The sequence below is a fragment of the Euprymna scolopes genome, chromosome 6 (genome assembly GCF_053919585.1).
Source record: "Euprymna scolopes isolate OS-2025 chromosome 6, ASM5391958v1, whole genome shotgun sequence".
NCBI lineage: Eukaryota > Metazoa > Mollusca > Cephalopoda > Sepiida > Sepiolidae > Euprymna > Euprymna scolopes.
In genome coordinates, this window is record NC_136487.1 from 96,922,034 (window position 1) to 96,939,902 (window position 17,869).

Consider the following 17,869-nt stretch of genomic DNA (forward strand, 5'->3'; position numbering starts at 1 on the left):
AGGAGCAGACAGAAGCCAACCCAATCTTTCATCTACTTCTTGTGATGCCAGACTTTCAGCATTGCCCTGACCCACATCCAATAGTTCTACTATATTTATCTGTGATCCTTATCAGAGCAGCCATATTTGTAATGTACGACTATCATACTGGCTCCGGATTTAGCAAAATGGCAGACTGTTCAGTACTTATTGCTACGACTCATACTACAATAACAAAGCTGCTTAATTTGAACGACGAAGTTTTCGAAGATTCTATATTTCGAGACTGAATAATCCTGTGTTTATAAAAGAAAATTACAACAATTATTTCGATGATTATGATAAACACTCTGCGCTGATTAGATTCGTTGAGCTGCCTTTTCGAACATACCGGAAAGATGAATAAAGGTCAGTCGAAAGCTCAAAAAATAAGAAAAGTCTCATAGAATTTATGGACATTTTTATTTAGGACTTCTATGTTATTTAGTTAGAATTTTGAATTACATAATTCAATATATTCCAAGAAATATGATTGAATATATATATATATATATATATATATATATATATATATATGCGTGTGTGTGTGTGTGTGTTTCTGTGTATGAGTGTGTGTCTGTCTGCCTGCCTGTCTGCTTGTATGTCTGTGTGTGTAAAAGTGAAGCTTGCAAAAACAAACTCATCAAGATAGGTAAAGCTTAACACTGCAATTAAATATATTAACTGAAAGATGAATAAAGGTTACATATAATTATATTATAACATCAGATCAATAAGAAAATAAAATAAAGGAAAAATAACCTCTTAAGGCTATAAAATGCCGGTGTTTCCTCTCTTTTGATGAGAAGCATTTAGCCCCGAAATGCCATGACCTAAATTTGTTCTTTCTCCCTAATGTTCGTTCATTATTGATCTGATGTTACAATAAAGTTTCATGTAAGCTTTATTCCTCATCTTTCCGTTTATATATATATATATATATATATATATATATATATATATATATATATATATATATATATATATATATATATATATTATTCAATTTTCACCTGACTTTGAAGTAGGGGGCAACCAGCGGGGAAATAATTTGTGGGGGCATTATGAAGAGAGATGAGTAGCAAGATGTCTGTTCACATTACACTTGAACTTCTGCATGTCAGTACAGTTGGGAAAGCAGAATCGTGGAAGGGAGTTCCAAAGTCTAGCAGTTCTGGGGAAGAAACTATTGGAGTAGAAGGCCTCTTACACCTAGGGATCCCTACTGTGAAGGGGGTTGGATTTAGCTGCTTGTCGGGTTTGTCGGGGGTATTCATGTCGAGGGGGTACAAGTGCTTGTAGTTCGTCAGAGCATTCACCATTAAAGTACTTGTAGAACAGGCAGAGGGATGCAACATTTCGTCGATGGGACAGAGGCTGAAGTCTAGATGACAGTTCAGGACCTATCAGGTTGGCGACTCTGTTGAACCCTGTCCAGGAGTGAGAGACAAGTAGTAGATGCACCAGTCCAAATGTGACAACAATACTCCATACTGGGCGAATGGTGGCCTTATAGAGATATAGGATACTGTCAGGCGTAAGTAGTTTTCTAGCACGGTAGAGAGGTCCCACCTTCCTCGCAGCAGCCTTGTCAATGTTCTCAATGTATCTATTCCAGTTTATGTTCCCTGTAAACGTTAGGTTGAGGTGTTTAAAGGAACTACTTTCACGTAATGTGTTCTTGGCCATTGCTATTGGTGGTAGAGAAGGTTTCTTATTATTGAAGAAGACAAGCTTAGTCTTGGCAGCATTGAATGTGACCATCCATTTTTGTCCCCATTCCACTACAGATTTGAGGTCATCCTCTAGTGTTTCTGCCATTTCCTTAGATATGTGTTCATTTGTTTTTCCCCTCGTGTCTGTTATAGAGAGTGGTGTCATCAGCAAATATACCCATCTCCGAAAAAATTTTATCAGGGAGGTCATTTATGAATATCAGGAATAATAAAGGCTCAAGGATATACCCCTGAGGCACTCCTGCATTTATACCATATTGTTTAGATGTACGACCGTCGATAACAACCTGGATTTTTCTCTTACTTAAGAAGGATTTTGTTTCATTATGTATTCTTCCTTCGATACCATATGATCTAATTTTCTTTAGAAGACCATCGTGCCACACCCTGTCAAAAGCTTTAGATATATCGAGGGCTACCGCTCTACCCTCACCTGTTTTGTCATGTGAACGGTATATACGTTCAGAGATTAGTTAGGATGTCTGCTGTGGAACTTGCTTGCCTAAATTTATATTCTTTGTCTGTCAGGAGTTTAGCAGTTGTAAGATGATGGACTAAAATATTTTGGCGAAAATAGGGGCGATAATTTAATGGGTCAGTTCTTTCGCCAGAATTCTTGAAAATTTCTACCACAGAAGCGGTTTTCCAGCAGTGTGGAAAGCAAGATTTGTTTTGGCATTTATTGAAAAGTTTGGAGAGAACTGGAGTAACCTCAGCGGAGCATTTTTTTAATAGAACAGCCGGGATGAGATCAGGTCCACATGCTTTTGAGTTGTGTAGGTTTTTTATGATACCAGGTACCTGACAAGGGGTGATTTTCAAATCATCTAGTCATCCGAATAATGAGATGAATTAGATAATAGATTAATCAATTTTGTGGTTTCAAATCTTACAAAATATTTTTGGGACGTAATATTTTTATATAAGACATTCCTAACCAAATAAAATTGCTCAATATACTAGATAGAGCAAATTAAAATTGCAGATTTCATAGTTAAATTTCTTTCAGAAAATATGTTTCAAAACAAAACCTTATTGCTTGAACAACGAATGCATGTAAAGTAATTTCCTTAATCCATGGATTTTAGATGTCGGCTCAAATGTAAAATTTGTTGATGGTGTAATTGAAATGTAAAATTTGTGAATGGTTGTAATTGAAATGTAAAATTTGTGAATGGTTGTAATTGAAATGTAAACATTTTTTATGGTTGTAATTGAAATGTAAAATTTATGAATGGTTGTAATTGAAATGTAAAATTTGTGGATGGTTGTAATTGAAATGTAAAATTTGTGAATGGTTGTAATTGAAATGTAAAATTTGTGAATAGTTGTAATTGAAATGTAAAAATTTTTTATCGTTGTAATTGAAATGTAAAATTTGTGAATGGTTGTAATTGAAATGCAAAATTTGTGAATGGTGGTAATTGAAATGTAAAATTTGTGAATGGTTGTAATTGAAATGTAAAATTTGTGAATGGTTGTAATTGAAATGTAAAATTTGTGAATGGTTGTAATTGAAATGTAAAATTTGTGGATGGTTGTAATTGAAATGTAAAATTTGTGAATGGTTGTAATTGAAATGTAAAATTTGTGAATGGTTGTAATTGAAATGTAAAATTTGTGAATGGTTGTAATTGAAATGTAAAATTTGTGAATGGTTGTAATTGAAATGCAAAATTTGTGAATGGTTGTAATTGAAATGTAAAATTTGTGAATGGTTGTAATTGAAATGCAAAATTTGTGAATGGTTGTAATTTAAATGTAAAATTTGTGAATGGTTGTAATTGAAATGTAAAATTTGTGAATGGTTGTAATTGAAATGTAAAATTTGTGAATGGTTGTAATTGAAATGTAAAATTTGTGAATGGTTGTAATTGAAATGTAAAATTTGTGAATGGTTGTAATTGAAATGCAAAATTTGTGAATGGTTGTAATTGAAATGTAAAATTTGTGAATGGTTGTAATTGAAATGCAAAATTTGTGAATGGTTGTAATTTAAATGTAAAATTTGTGAATGGTTGTAATTGAAATGTAAAATTTGTGAATGGTTGTAATTGAAATGTAAAATTTGTGAATGGTTGTAATTGAAATGTAAAATTTGTGAATGGTTGTAATTGAAATGTAAAATTTGTGAATGGTTGTAATTGAAATGTAAAATTTGTTAATGGTTGTAATTGAAATGTAAAATTTGTGAATGGTGTTAATTGAAATGTAAAATTTGTGAATGGTTGTAATTGAAATGTAAAATTTGTGAATGGTTGTAATTGAAATGCAAAATTTTTGAATGGTGGTAATTTAAATGTAAAATTTGTGAATGGTTGTAATTTAAATGTAAAATTTGTGAATGGTTGTAATTGAAATGTAAAATTTGTGAATGGTTGTAATTGAAATATCAAATTTGTGAATGGTTGTAACTGGAATAGAAAATTTTAAAGCGTTTTATAATAGTATTAGTAAATAAAGTAAATTTTCTAAGTTGTAATATTGTCAAAATTTTGGCGTTTAGTGAAAAGAATAAAACAACATTTAATTAACAACACATTTGGTGTTATAATAAATAAATAAATTATGAACTGAAAAATAAATAGAAATAAAATTTATGATATAAATGAATGTAAGATATTAGTTTTTTCCTTAGAACTGACATTCCTATCATCGATCTCTCTTATAAGCTATTTTTCTCGGACGAAGCGGCGATTGTGCGTGATTCATTTTTTATATTGATTGACAAAAAATGGCATTTGCTCGTGCCAACTAACCGTTACTACGGTTAATATGCATCCTTCCTTTTGCCTCCATCATCGTTACAGGAAGATGTAAACTTTGCTAACTATTCAAAAGCAATTTATATATTTTTAATATTTTTAGCAGTCGTAATTTAATTGATTAAACCACATTCCTTCTAAAAAAATTTAAAGTACATTCTTTCTAATGAAGATTCCCCTATAAAGTAACGTTTGTTTCACAATATAAAAACAGACGCAACACAGTAAGTTGACAAAAATAACTAAAACAGTTATGCGTTATAAACGAAAGTGAAAAATAGTACGTAATGTCTATTAAGTATAAGTTTAAAAATATATACTTGTACCGACGCTTTCTTATATATTTTCCAAGAACATCGTGTTTGTGGACGTTTGTCCATCTAATGTGTTGATTATTACAATGATTGGAAATATAATCATTTTTTATCAATGATATTTCTCGCAATTTGCAATATGCACTGCTGATCTAAAATTTAAGACAACTTAAAAATCTTAAAAAAAAAAAACTTTTTTTTAAGGATAGATTTTCAACTCTTCCGACTAAAGGTTACCAATATTACAATCTAAAAGGTTATGGAAACAAAAAGCTTCATTCCCAAAATGTATTTTTTAAATTTACATTTTTATTAAATTAGGCTTTTTATACATGATCAAAATTATAAGACCAGAGACAAAAATTGTATTAAATTGTACAAAAAGTGTATGAAAACATTTAACAATCAAACTTAATAATGAGTTCTACCTCCACTGCTTTTGATGACTTCAAAGATTCTTTGAGCCACGCTAGAAATAAGGGTTTTCATTAAGGTGCGGGGGATCCTGCTCCAGTTTCTGAAGATTTCACGAAGTTCATTTTTTGTTGAATATTGTTTCCCATTTCGATAAACCTCTCTTGTTATCCATTCCCAAACATTTTCAATTGGGTCCAAGACCGGTGAACATGCAAGATGTCCCAAGAGATGAACTCCATTTTCTTGTAGAAAGCTCAAGGTCTGTCTCGCAGTGTGCATTGCAGCATTATTCTGTTGGAATAACCATCTATCCCCACACAAACAATGATTCTCCATCATCAAAGATGCTTTTTGTAGCAGGCTAACATAAGCAGCTGCTGTCTGAAGACCCTGCACAACCTGAAGCTCCATCATCCATCTGTATGAAAACGCACCCCATATCATTACGGACCCTCCATCACTATGACGTGTGGAAAAAATTTCAAGGGCATGTTTTTATCGTACCAATATCGCTGGAAGCCATCAGGACGATCTAAATTGATTTTTTTCTCATCAGAAAACAAGACTTTCTTCCACTTCTCAACGTCCCAGGTTTGGTATTCACGACCAAATCTTAAGCGGTCCACTTTGTGACGTTGAAGTAATCGAGGAATTTGTTTACGCTTTTTATTTACCATGCCTTTGCTGTAAATGTCGTCTGATGGTTATTGGACTTCAATCAGTAATTGTAACGGCCTTAACTTGACTAGAAGAAAGTTCTCTATCATTCAGAACAACCTGTCTGATTCTCCTACTCAATGCAAGAGAATTTTGTTTTGTTTTTTTGTTTTTTTTTTTGGGGGGGGGCTACCAAAGGATTTTGCTTTTCCATAATTCTCAGTGTTCTTTAGAAAGTTGCAAATAACAGTTTTACTGCGATTTACATTAGCTGCTATTGCTCGCTGTGACAAACCTTGCTTATGGAATCCTAGAATTCGAGAGCGCTCAACTTCGGTTAGTTTTCTTGCTTTAGGCATGGTAACACCTTTACACAGTGATTACTAATCTCTAACTGAACTAAAAACATTAGAATTATTATAAATCTAACAATTTATACCCTTGGTCTTATAGTTTTGATCATGTGTAAAAAGCCTAATTTAATAAAAATGCAAATTTTTAAATAACATTTTTGGAATGACCATTTTTGTTTTCATAACATTTTAGATTGTAGTATTAGTAACCTTAAGTCGGAAGAGTTTAAAATCTATCCTTAAAAAAAGTTTTCTTTTTAAAGATTTTTAAGTATTCTTAAATTTTGGGTCAGCAATGTATAGTGATCGATAGTATAGATTGTCTTATAATAGGTGTTGTGCTTCGGTATTAAATAGTTAACTTCATTTGCCATAGAACATATAGAATCATCTGCACTAGAGCATAGAAATATTGGATCACATTCAAACTGGAATTCAGTAAATAACTATAGTAATTGATCCCATGTTTTCTTTATTTTCTAGTTATGTAAGTATTTTTATGTCATTATCAAGGTGTCAAAGAAGATTATTGCAAAGGATTCATTGACGCTCATGGTCAGTGGAATAATGGATTCTACTGTCCGAGGTGGTCATCCGACCCGAACCAAGTCTACTGCTGTGGCACCAAACATGATCGCTACTGTTGCAAACCACCAGGACAAGAATCGCTGACAGGCCTCTCGACAAGCAGTTTTCTAAAAAATGAAAATGGCCCCAGTAGTGTATCGTAAGTAAACCTGCCTTGTGCTTTGAAACATTTGTTTAAGTCATGTATATTAGTATACTCTGTTTGCATTTATAGAGCTAACATAAAAATATTCTTTTGTTTGAAAAGTAATTAAACGAATTGAAATGCAATGATTTGTATTTACTGATTATATCCTAGATTAACCAGGTTTATGTCGGTGTGGTTTCAAAGAAAATATTAATATAATGAAATGATATTAAGAATAGTTGTAATTGCCGTAAACATACAACAGATTGTAATAATGATTTTATTGCGCAATACAATTTTAGATTGTAGGTTTTTGAAGAAGTAAATAAACGCACAGGAACTGTATGACAGTTATATAATTTTCAAATTCTTTTTTGCAATGATTGAAATTCAAAGAACAATTTTTTTACAGCACTGGTATTGTAATAATATTCACACATTTAGAAAGTTTCTTTATTTTGAACACATGTTTTATACCAAACTTTTTCATCTAATATATAGTCATCTCAGCGGGGTTTCAAACGTAGGCTTGCTAGCAATGTATCCAACACATCGACATTTCATTATAACTAATTGATTTCCATCTTCTTTTCAGAAAGAATGAGCTTTTCTCTTAAGTTCTTTTATAAATAATATCTATTTTAGCAAGAAAAATTGTTACTGTGAAGACAAATTTAGATAATGAATTAAAAAGCTGCATCGCGATATTTTCCTAAGAATAACTTTAATATATAAGGAACATAATTCTTAATTTTCACTTGAGTGTTACAAAGTGGGTTAGCTCCCTTACAGGATAAACTTTTCTTGGTTTTACAATTATGTAATCATTTTGTGTGTTTCTGTGCATGTCTGTTTCTAGTATATGTGTCTTGTACATTATTATGTTTTTTTAATCTACTTTTATATTTATAAACAAAAACACCAAAATGTTGATTCTTTCTGTGTGTGACGTTTTAAAATATGCAACAAAAAAAAACTAATATGACATTACTGAATCTCGAATGACGCCGAGTAGGTGTAGCTAGTATTGAATACAAAACAAGTAGTTATTAATAAACCCCGTTAGCTCGAAAATTATTTAAATCGGTATACTGTTAAGCAATCATTACTTTTAGGATGTACTAATTACTAATTAATGGGATGTCATTTTGAAAACTTAAGCTTATAGATACATAATGCTTATAGATATATAATGCTTATAGATATATAATGCTTATATATATATATATAATTGTGTTTTGAGTTTGCATTTCTTTTTTTTAATTTTAATGTTTCATTTTCATTTTATTTATTGAACAGCATCCCCAATAAAGCAGCGACCAATACATCATCTGTTGTGCCCCAGTGCTACCTGGACTGTCACATTACCACTATTGCAGGTCTGGCCATCAGTATCAGCGTCCTGCTGACCCTTGTCATGTTGGTCTTGTGTTGGGTGTGGCCACGGTACATGATGTACCGTAATCGCAAAAAGACTGTGCAAAGTAAGTATTTTTATACTTAGTGACCGGCCTTTTTTTATTGCTATTGTCACTTGTGTGACTATTTACTTCTCTGCAAAGTTAAACTAGCAGAAATATTAGATATTTTCCGGTTCGATTTACGATTTACATATAATATAAACTGATGTAAATTGATTTTTATTTAGGATATAGAATGACACATGAAAACTTCCGAAGTTTTGAAAAGTCAGATATTATCAGGCATGCATGATACTAATGTAGTTACACAACTTCTATTAATTCTTATGTAACTTTTGCCGTGTAAGTTTCTCCTACAATTCTCAATAAAATGGTAAGTTAACGTTTTCGTAGCCCAATTAATTCCATTACAATTTGTTGTTACCTAGCAGGTGTTAGTCCCTATAATTCATATTAACCTATAACCTTTATAAATGACTTTTTATTTCAAGTTGAATAAAGTTTTAAACAACCATATATTGTCTCATTCTTTCATTACTAATCTGGCAATTACATCACGTGGATGCATTTTCTTCCATCTCATATGGAAATATTTCTAAACTTTTTTTTAATTATTATTGTTGCCAATAACAATTACTATGTAGTATTAAGAATTACATTTAATATCATTATTTACTTCTGCATTTTTATTTGACTTATTATTGTAATTTATGTTGGCGTTATTATTTTGTTAGAGTTTTGTTTTTGTTCTGTTACGTTTTTATAAGGAAGTCTTGTCTTCATTGGTTCATTTACCTTGTATAGTTTGAGCGATTACACCAATTGCATAGATTGTCTGTCGTTTTCCTTATCGACAAAGGCAAATGTTCGCCTATCTTACATGTAAGTAGTTAGTTCATTAGATAGTGATGTTTCGTACTAAAAAATAGTCATAGTGATGGCATGGCAGCTGAATTATTTGTTGCTTTAGTCTTTTACAACATAGTGTGAACTTTCCTGCAACTGATTCTTGGAATGGTGAACGAAAACAGATCAACGAATAAAGACGCCGGATAAAATGCCTTAATAGGAAACTGTTTCTGTCTTCTTCGTCACTTATTTCGGATTTCCTGATCGTAACGTCATATCCTGATACATAGTTCTAATGCGAATTTTTAACTTCTACTGGAATTTTCCATTCCACTACTTAATTTAACATTATGTGGAAAAATTTTTTAAGTTTTTAAGACTATTTAGACATTCCCTCTAATATCGCTACACCTGGATGGATGTGAAGTGCTTCACTTTTATGAATTCGTAATAATGTTTTAGCTTGAAGAAACGATCTTCTAAAGTTCCATGAGCAAAGTTTCCTTCCTACAACTGTCCACGTGTGGAATCAATTTCTACACAATTTCCACCATTACTGTTTATCACGGTGTTCACTCGGTAACCCTTGTCATTGAGTGGCTTCTGGGCCTTGATAAGCGGTGACTCCCATGTAAAAAGTATGGACATTTTAGTACCTCTTTTCAAACCTGAATACATATGATTCATGTTAATAGTATTCCCCACGGATTATCGGGCGAGTTTGGGATTGTTATACAACATTGTGTCATTCAGAAATTCATTATCTTTACTTATAAAATCACATAAATAGATTTCATTACTTACACAAACTTAAGTTTATATTAATTATTTTCAGAAATCACTGACGGACTCGGTGTACCTCGAACTTTAATTGCCAATACCAACGGTATGACTCTCGTTTACCAACTTCAACCAATGACCTCTTCGCTGGTTAGCTCTTCAGATCTTCGTCAACCTATGCTCCTGGATGGACCAAGAAGAGGAGCTGAAACCTCTTTATACGCTGGTAAGTAGTGACGAATACTAAGAGAGATACAACTACAGTGTGAAAGCAAAACCAGGTAAATATAATATCTGCACGGACTATTGAATTGGCGATGCAGAGTTCAAATTCCGTGGTCATTTTGACATCAATACTATATGGCAACGTATGCAATCCTCCACTTTGTATTCAATTAATCTAATACATAAAATAAATCATTTCCAACAAGTAATGTGTATCAATATTAAATAACCTACAAATAAGAGTTAATATGTCGTCAAGCAGATCGAATGAGAACTAATAATAAATCTGCATATACAAAAGTCTGGGTTGCATCTAGCACTCATGAAGGAAGGCTCGTCTTTAGTGCTAGATCACACGCTGTGGAGAAGTGTTAATTAATTGAGAACTCGGTGGACTCATATTGATGGATGAAACGATTCGAATAGCTACTTGTACGAAGCTATCCGATAACCCAAAGAACATCTCCTACGTGGAAATTATTCTCCCAAAGAAGAACTGGGTGATCTGGAACCGAGCAAGAGCCGCAAAGACCGCCATCAACAACAAACTACTGTCCTTGGGGAAATTCTAGACAGACAATAAAATACATCCTCAGTGACTGCGGTGATGGACTAACTTGTACTTACTAAGATTTGATAGACTATAATCAATACACGCAGTATTAACAGGCGAAGATATGATAATATATATATATATATATATATATATATATATATATATATATATATTATCATATCTTCTATATATATTATCATATATATATATATATATATAAACATTTACAAAAGTGAGATCCAGATGGGGATTAAATAGGAACTTTTATTCAACTAATCATGTACAATGAACTGTTTACAGTACGTTGTTTATAAATAAGTAAAAATTGGTGAATATACTATAAAAGTCTGCGGTGTGCAACAATTCACACAAATGTAATGAAAATCACACGTTTTTATTCGTATCGACTCTTTTTTCATATGATCAACAATCTAATCTACTGCAAATATTTTCAAGTCCGCATTTATTTAACCTATTAAACTACGAAATAATTATCTAGATGTGACTTTTATATTTGAAACAGTTTAGTTTTCTAAATTAAGAAACAAAATCTTGCATGTCTGGTCTTCTGTAGCAAAACTCACCAGTAGTTCGTTCAAGCGGAGCTGCACGTTGCACTGTCAAGCAAAGGCTTTATCATAGCTTTACATGACTTTGATTTTTCTTATTATTGAAAATCAGGAGAAAATGAACCTATCTCTTTCTAAGTAGAATCGAAACATTCCTGCAAGTCACACTTATTCCAATTATCTGCGATACATTAGGAAATATCTTTCGAACGAGAGAGAAAAGCTGATTAAATAAAGAAGACAGCTATAAAGACACACAGACAATAATTCACATTTATTTATATAGATATAAACGAGTAATTTTGAAAGTTTATAACTATAAGTGTTAACCGGCTATAGTCGGCTACTTTAGTTCAAATACCACAAAGAAGCTAAATAAAGATTTCGATGAAACGTTGTATTGACGTAAAATAAGTGAGAGAGTGGAACGGTGGAAGCTATATAAAAAGATTCGGTAAATAAGCGTAGAACTGATTACGACTTCTTTGATCAAGACGTGTAAACATATTTGAAGAATGTGAAGTTGCGGCCGCATTTCTTTTGGGAATTCAATTTATTCTTCCCGCCAAAACACCGCCGTGTTGTTTATGCGTCATTTTCTAGATCTATTGATAAAGGTGGCGATAGCTGACACTGTACCCCACCCTTGTGCCTAACACTCCAATTCTAAGTGGGTTTGGAGGTTTGATACTTCAACCAAATGGTTTTAAGCTGCTGAGTCCCTCGGCTTCAACACGCCCTCTCCAAGCAGCCCCAAGCCGCACACCTTCCAAAATATACATGTACGAACACACACGTACACGCATGCATCTTTGGCGCATGTGTATAGTTCACAAATAAACTTCATCTTGTTAAGCTGTTTTAGATGATTTCCCACTCACCTCTAGCTACATTATTTTTAAAAGACATTAAAAAGAAACCATAGAACGTGTTAATGTTTTAAATCTTTACTTGGTGTCGGATTCCTGCTTATTACCCTTTTTACAAACTCTTGGATCTTACCAATTTCTGATTACAGGATGGTTGCAACAACTTTAAGAGACACCACCGCCTCTAACAAAATCCCAGATTATTTTTCAGTTTTGCATTTGCAAGTCGTGTTGATTAAAAACCAATATTTTCTGTTTGCCACTTATAATTCATCTTAAGCTGAATAACTTTGCTTTACGCTTTAAACAGGATCTATTCTTAAGATTATAAAGTCTTCAAAAATTTAATAACATTAAGATGGCGATGAAGCTAAAACAAGATGGCGTAATACATGCCGGTTGAAATATAATACAGTACTAATAACAATCGAGATATAATAAGGTTTTAGCAGTGCAGAATGATTTGAAGAAATCAACCCATTAGACAATTTATATATGTTATAAACAGAATAAATATTCCATGAAAGTGTAACTTCAAATAATGACCCGCATTACAAATTAATAAGGCTAGTAATAATACATTTGCAATAGCTCAGAACGACCTACAAAAAAAAAGCGCACCCAACTGATGATGTTTGATGAATTTGCCGGCTTGTGTCTTCTATATGAATTTAAATTAACAAACGTTTTCCCAAAATGTAGTTCTGTTTTTGCATGCATGCTTATGAACTTTAAACTGAAGTTGACAATCATAATTATTGCTAGCTTAACGTTTACGGATTAATAATTATTAATTTGATTATAATCAAACAAAGTTTAATTGAAATTGAATAGCGTGAATTTTTAAAGACAAATATGAACTTTTAATATCGACTAGTTAATTGTTAATTGGCCATGGAAACATTTCAGGTTAACAACGCCAATTAACAATTTATATTCACTACTCTATCTCTGTCTCTCTCTTTTATTCAATCATATACAGGAAAAACTATATATATATATATATATATATATATATATATATATATATATATATATATATATATACTAGCATGGATGCCCGGCGTTGTCCGGGTGTTTAGAGGTGTATGCTGAAAAAAACGGTCAATTTTTTTTAAATTTGACCCCTATTATGACCCCTTAAAAATTATCGTTTTTTGCTCAAATTGAGTTATTAAGTTAGATCCATGTCCAAGGAACCTATACCTAAAATTTCAAGTGCTTAGATCCAAAATTGTGATAGAGTTCTCAAAGGTAAAATTGTTGAACTTTGACCCCTTAACAGCCAAATTTCTGGCTGAAAACCGATCACGTAGATTTTCCCAAATCTCAGTACCCTGTATATCAAATTTCGAGTCTGTAGACTGAAAATTAACAGAGTTATTGCGAAGGAAAATGTACACAGATACACAAAGAGACAGACAGACACAGACACGTTCACTTTTATAGATATACTAGCATGGGTGCCCAGTGTTGCCCGGGTGTTTGGAGATGTATGTTGAGCAAAAAAAAAAAAGTGGTCAATGTTTTTAACACTTTGACCCCTATTATGACCTCTTAAAATTTATTGTTTTAGGCTCAAATCAAGTTATTAAGTAAGACCCATCTCCAATGGACCTGTATCTAAAATTTCAAGTGTTTAGACCGAAAATTGTCGGAGGAGTTTGGTAGAGTTCTCAAAAGTCATATTTCACCCCTTAATTGTCAAATTTCTGGCCGAAAATCGATCACATCGATTTTCCCAAATCTCAGTATCCTGTATACTAAATTTCGAGGCTGTAGACTTAAAATCGACAGAGTTTTTGCGTAGGGAAATGTACACACACAGACACACAGATACACACACAGACAGACAATTTCACTTTTATATATATATATATATATATATATATATATATATAAAGAAAACTTTTGATCACTCATTGCGTATCGAACTTTAACATATTTCTGTTTCTGTCTGTCTTAAATTTTAAAATGTTGAAATAATATTTCGCTTATTTCTAACTGTATGTTCCTATTTACAATGCCTCAACACGGGACAGAGTCAAACACCAGAGTCGTTTTTTTTTTAATGTGGAGAAAAGGAACAAAAATAAAATTGTCTCAGTCATGAAGGATTTCTCCTCCACTGACAGAGAACAAGAAATTGAAGTGTATCATCTGAAGAACATATACTACACTTTGATCTTGACCCGAACGCTTTATAATTTAATTTAATTCAATACTCTCTCTCTCTCTCTCTCTCTCTCTCTCTCTCTATATATATATATATATATATATATATATATATATATATATATATATATATCCTTCACTTGTATACATACAAATACACATTGCTAAACAAATTTTACATTTTTCAGGCATTAAAAAATATTCAAAGTATTAGAAAATATTCAAAGCATTAAAAAAATATTCAAAGCATTAAAAAATATTCAAAGCATTAAAAAAATATTCAAACCATTAAAAAAATATTCAAAGCATTAAAAAATATTCAAAGCATTAAAAAAATATTCAAAGCATTAAAAAAATATTCAAAGCATTAAAAAATATTCAAAGCATTAAAAAATATTCAAAGTATTAAAAAAATATTCAAAGCATTAAAAAAATATTCAAAGCATTAAATAAAATATTCAAAGCATTAAAAAATATTCAAAGCATTAAAAAAATATTCAAAGCATTAAAAAATATTCAAAGCATTAAAAAAATATTCAAAGCATTAAATAAAATATTCAAAGCATTAAAAAAATATTCAAAGCATTAAAAAAATATTCAAAGCATTCCTTTCTGAAAAGGTTATTGCAATTTCAAATTTAATTTCTACTTATAAATAAGAATTAAATCGAAAAATGAAAAGATAGAGAACGGATGATGCCGGCTAGCATTGAAAGATTTGACAGCAACAGCGCTACTACTCTGCTTACTATCTTTTTTTCACATTCTCATTTATTCCTCTTCCCATACCTCCTCTTTTTCATACCACGAACCAACCCGTCCACTTTTATTATATGGATGATAATGAGGTGCTTTATACATAAAATGTTCTGGCGGCATTCTTATATGTACGACGAGTGCTTTGATGTCTCCTGCCTTGTATTATTGTTTCCGTCTCCCTGGGTATTTGGCATTTGTACTTTCCAGAACTTTCCTCGCCATCCGATATACTTTTATTGATCACGTTTATTGATTAAAGTAAAGGATGACATTGCATCATCTTAGATAAGTATAGTTTTTTATTTAAATTTTATATACAGACACGTTTTTCATGGAATTAGCGCATCCTCTTACCCACTGATAAATTTTGTTTATTGTATAGGGATGAGAGTTGTGTTTTCTGCGTTGGTGTAGCATTTACTTCGCCCCAGAACTTTCTCCATCTAGTGTACGATTACATTGGTTGATTAAAATAAAGGTTGACATCATCTGAAATAAGTATAATTTTTAGTTTATATACAGAAACATTTTTTATAAAAAAGGGAGAACGAGCATATGACATACACAGCAATATGGTTTTGTGTTATATCATTTGTCATTCTAACACATCTCCCACAACGTTGCTACGTCTTACTCAACTTACTCCTTCTGTCTGGCGTGATAATTACTCATCTTTAAATCAGTTTTTGTTACTCAACTCACGTGGGTTATTTTTAGCTCTTCTAAGACTTCTTACGTTCAAGCAACCTTGTTTTGGCCAAAAGGTCATTCGCTATTTTATACACCTACAACAGCTTTGATACACATGAGATCAACAATTATTTTTACAGTTTACTAGGTGGCTCGCAGGTATCGAGACAGTTCGTCTACGTTCAGAAAGAATATATTGCCTATCATCATTTTATGACATCATCCAGTGTGCACGGCTATCACCATTTGCATTACGATATTAGTATCGTTGGGAACTTTGCAGGATTAATATTTAATGAATGATATCATCCCATCTGGAAACTAAAACACATACAAAAACAAGATCGACAGAGTTTTAAGAGGATGGAGGTAAATCAAGTATTTTTATTTTCATATTTCAGTAACTGAACCGCCCCCATATCAAGTGGAAGAGTCCGTGACTTATAAGGACAAGAAATTAAAAGTCGGATTAAAGAAGAAAAGGTAAATATTATGTCAAATAAATATTTTTCATTCAATTCATTTTTATTTATGCACACGTTTTCGACTACATATGTGCATACATGTTTTAGCTACGACCTTACCTGAAGTTTAGCATCATCGGGCAACTGTCACTGAACTAATTAATAAAACAGTAACCCGTAAAGCCAAAGGAAGAATTTTGAATCTAAGTGTGAATAATGCAAGCGTGAATTATTGTACAAAAAACTTCGTAATTTTTTTTAAATCAAATAATTAATAAAGTTGTCTTCAATAATCACCACAAAATATCCATCCCAGCTATGAAGGGATTTTCGTAAAATACAAGAAGTCCGAGAAAAATGTACTCAATAAGGTCAAAATATCATCAATAATGCTAATCGATGAGTGATTGAGCCTTAATGAAATCCAAAATAAATTCAAGTTTCATAGGATATCATGAAAATATCAAAGTATATTGTGTTCATAGGGAATCAATTTATAAACAAATAGAATTATATATATATATATATATATATATATATATATATATATATATATATATATATATATATAATGTTTTTAATGCGCATTTGTTCCTGCAAGAATTTTAGATAAAATTGTGGTGTTTACTTGTTTACTGAATATTTATTTCTAATTTATTTCTCTTATTTACAGAAATTCATTCGAAGTCATTTAGTTTGACTTGATCAAGTTTGTCTTAATTTTAATTATCTTTCTTTGTTTTTCCCTTTTGAAGGCTGTCTTCGGAAGTGCTTACCAATTTCAACATTGTCCCCACATTCTACAGTTCAGATCAATACAGCCGCCGCGTGTCCAGCCTCTCGCAGATCCCCTTCATGTTACCTCATCAAGATGGCGACTACCACGAATACATGGAGAAAGATCCTGAAAAGATGGCCATCTAAGACTGGCAGAAGATAAAGCAAAGAAGAGAAACAATAAATAAAAACAGAAACTTTTACCAAAGTTGTTGCCATCAAACAGCTTTTGTCTCTGAAAGGGCGTACAACGAGATTTTGTCGAGAATCGCGAATTGAACGTGATTTCAACAAATCAAGGAAATTACTAAACACAAAACCGGCTTTATATCAATATCATTATATATAACTGTTATTATTATTATTATTATTATTATTATTATTATTATTATTATTATTATTACCAATCATTTATGTTTGTCTTGTTCCTTATTATTTTCTAACATTATTATGATAAAACAAATACACAGAAAATAAAAACGAATAAACAGGTACAAAATGATACTAATACGTAAAAGACATAAATTATTCACGCATACCTTTTTGATACGTTACACATATGTAATTTACACATTTAAAAATTTCACACGCAATAATAATAATACATACCTACATATTTAATAACAGTATTGGTAGCCATCAATTTTTGCGAATTTCAACTTTTGCTTTTATCCATGATTTTTAATGAGAGACAAAAGCTATGAAAATCGATAAAAAGGAAGACCATAATATATATAGATAGATAGATAGAGAGGTATAT

General features: G+C 31.6%; 1 protein-coding gene across 1 annotated transcript in view; it reads left to right on the forward strand.

Moving 5' to 3' along the window:
- Positions 1–17,396, forward strand: part of LOC145277812 (uncharacterized) — a 184,668-nt gene extending 167,272 nt beyond the window's left edge. The window contains exons 2-6 of the mRNA XM_080129695.1: positions 6,774–6,987; positions 8,275–8,459; positions 10,081–10,251; positions 16,270–16,351; positions 17,088–17,396. Of these exons, the coding sequence (XP_079985821.1) occupies positions 6,774–6,987; positions 8,275–8,459; positions 10,081–10,251; positions 16,270–16,351; positions 17,088–17,256 (821 nt within the window). The 3' untranslated portion in view covers positions 17,257–17,396. The remainder of the gene's footprint in view (positions 1–6,773; positions 6,988–8,274; positions 8,460–10,080; positions 10,252–16,269; positions 16,352–17,087) is intronic.
- Positions 17,397–17,869: the final 473 nt, after the last annotated feature.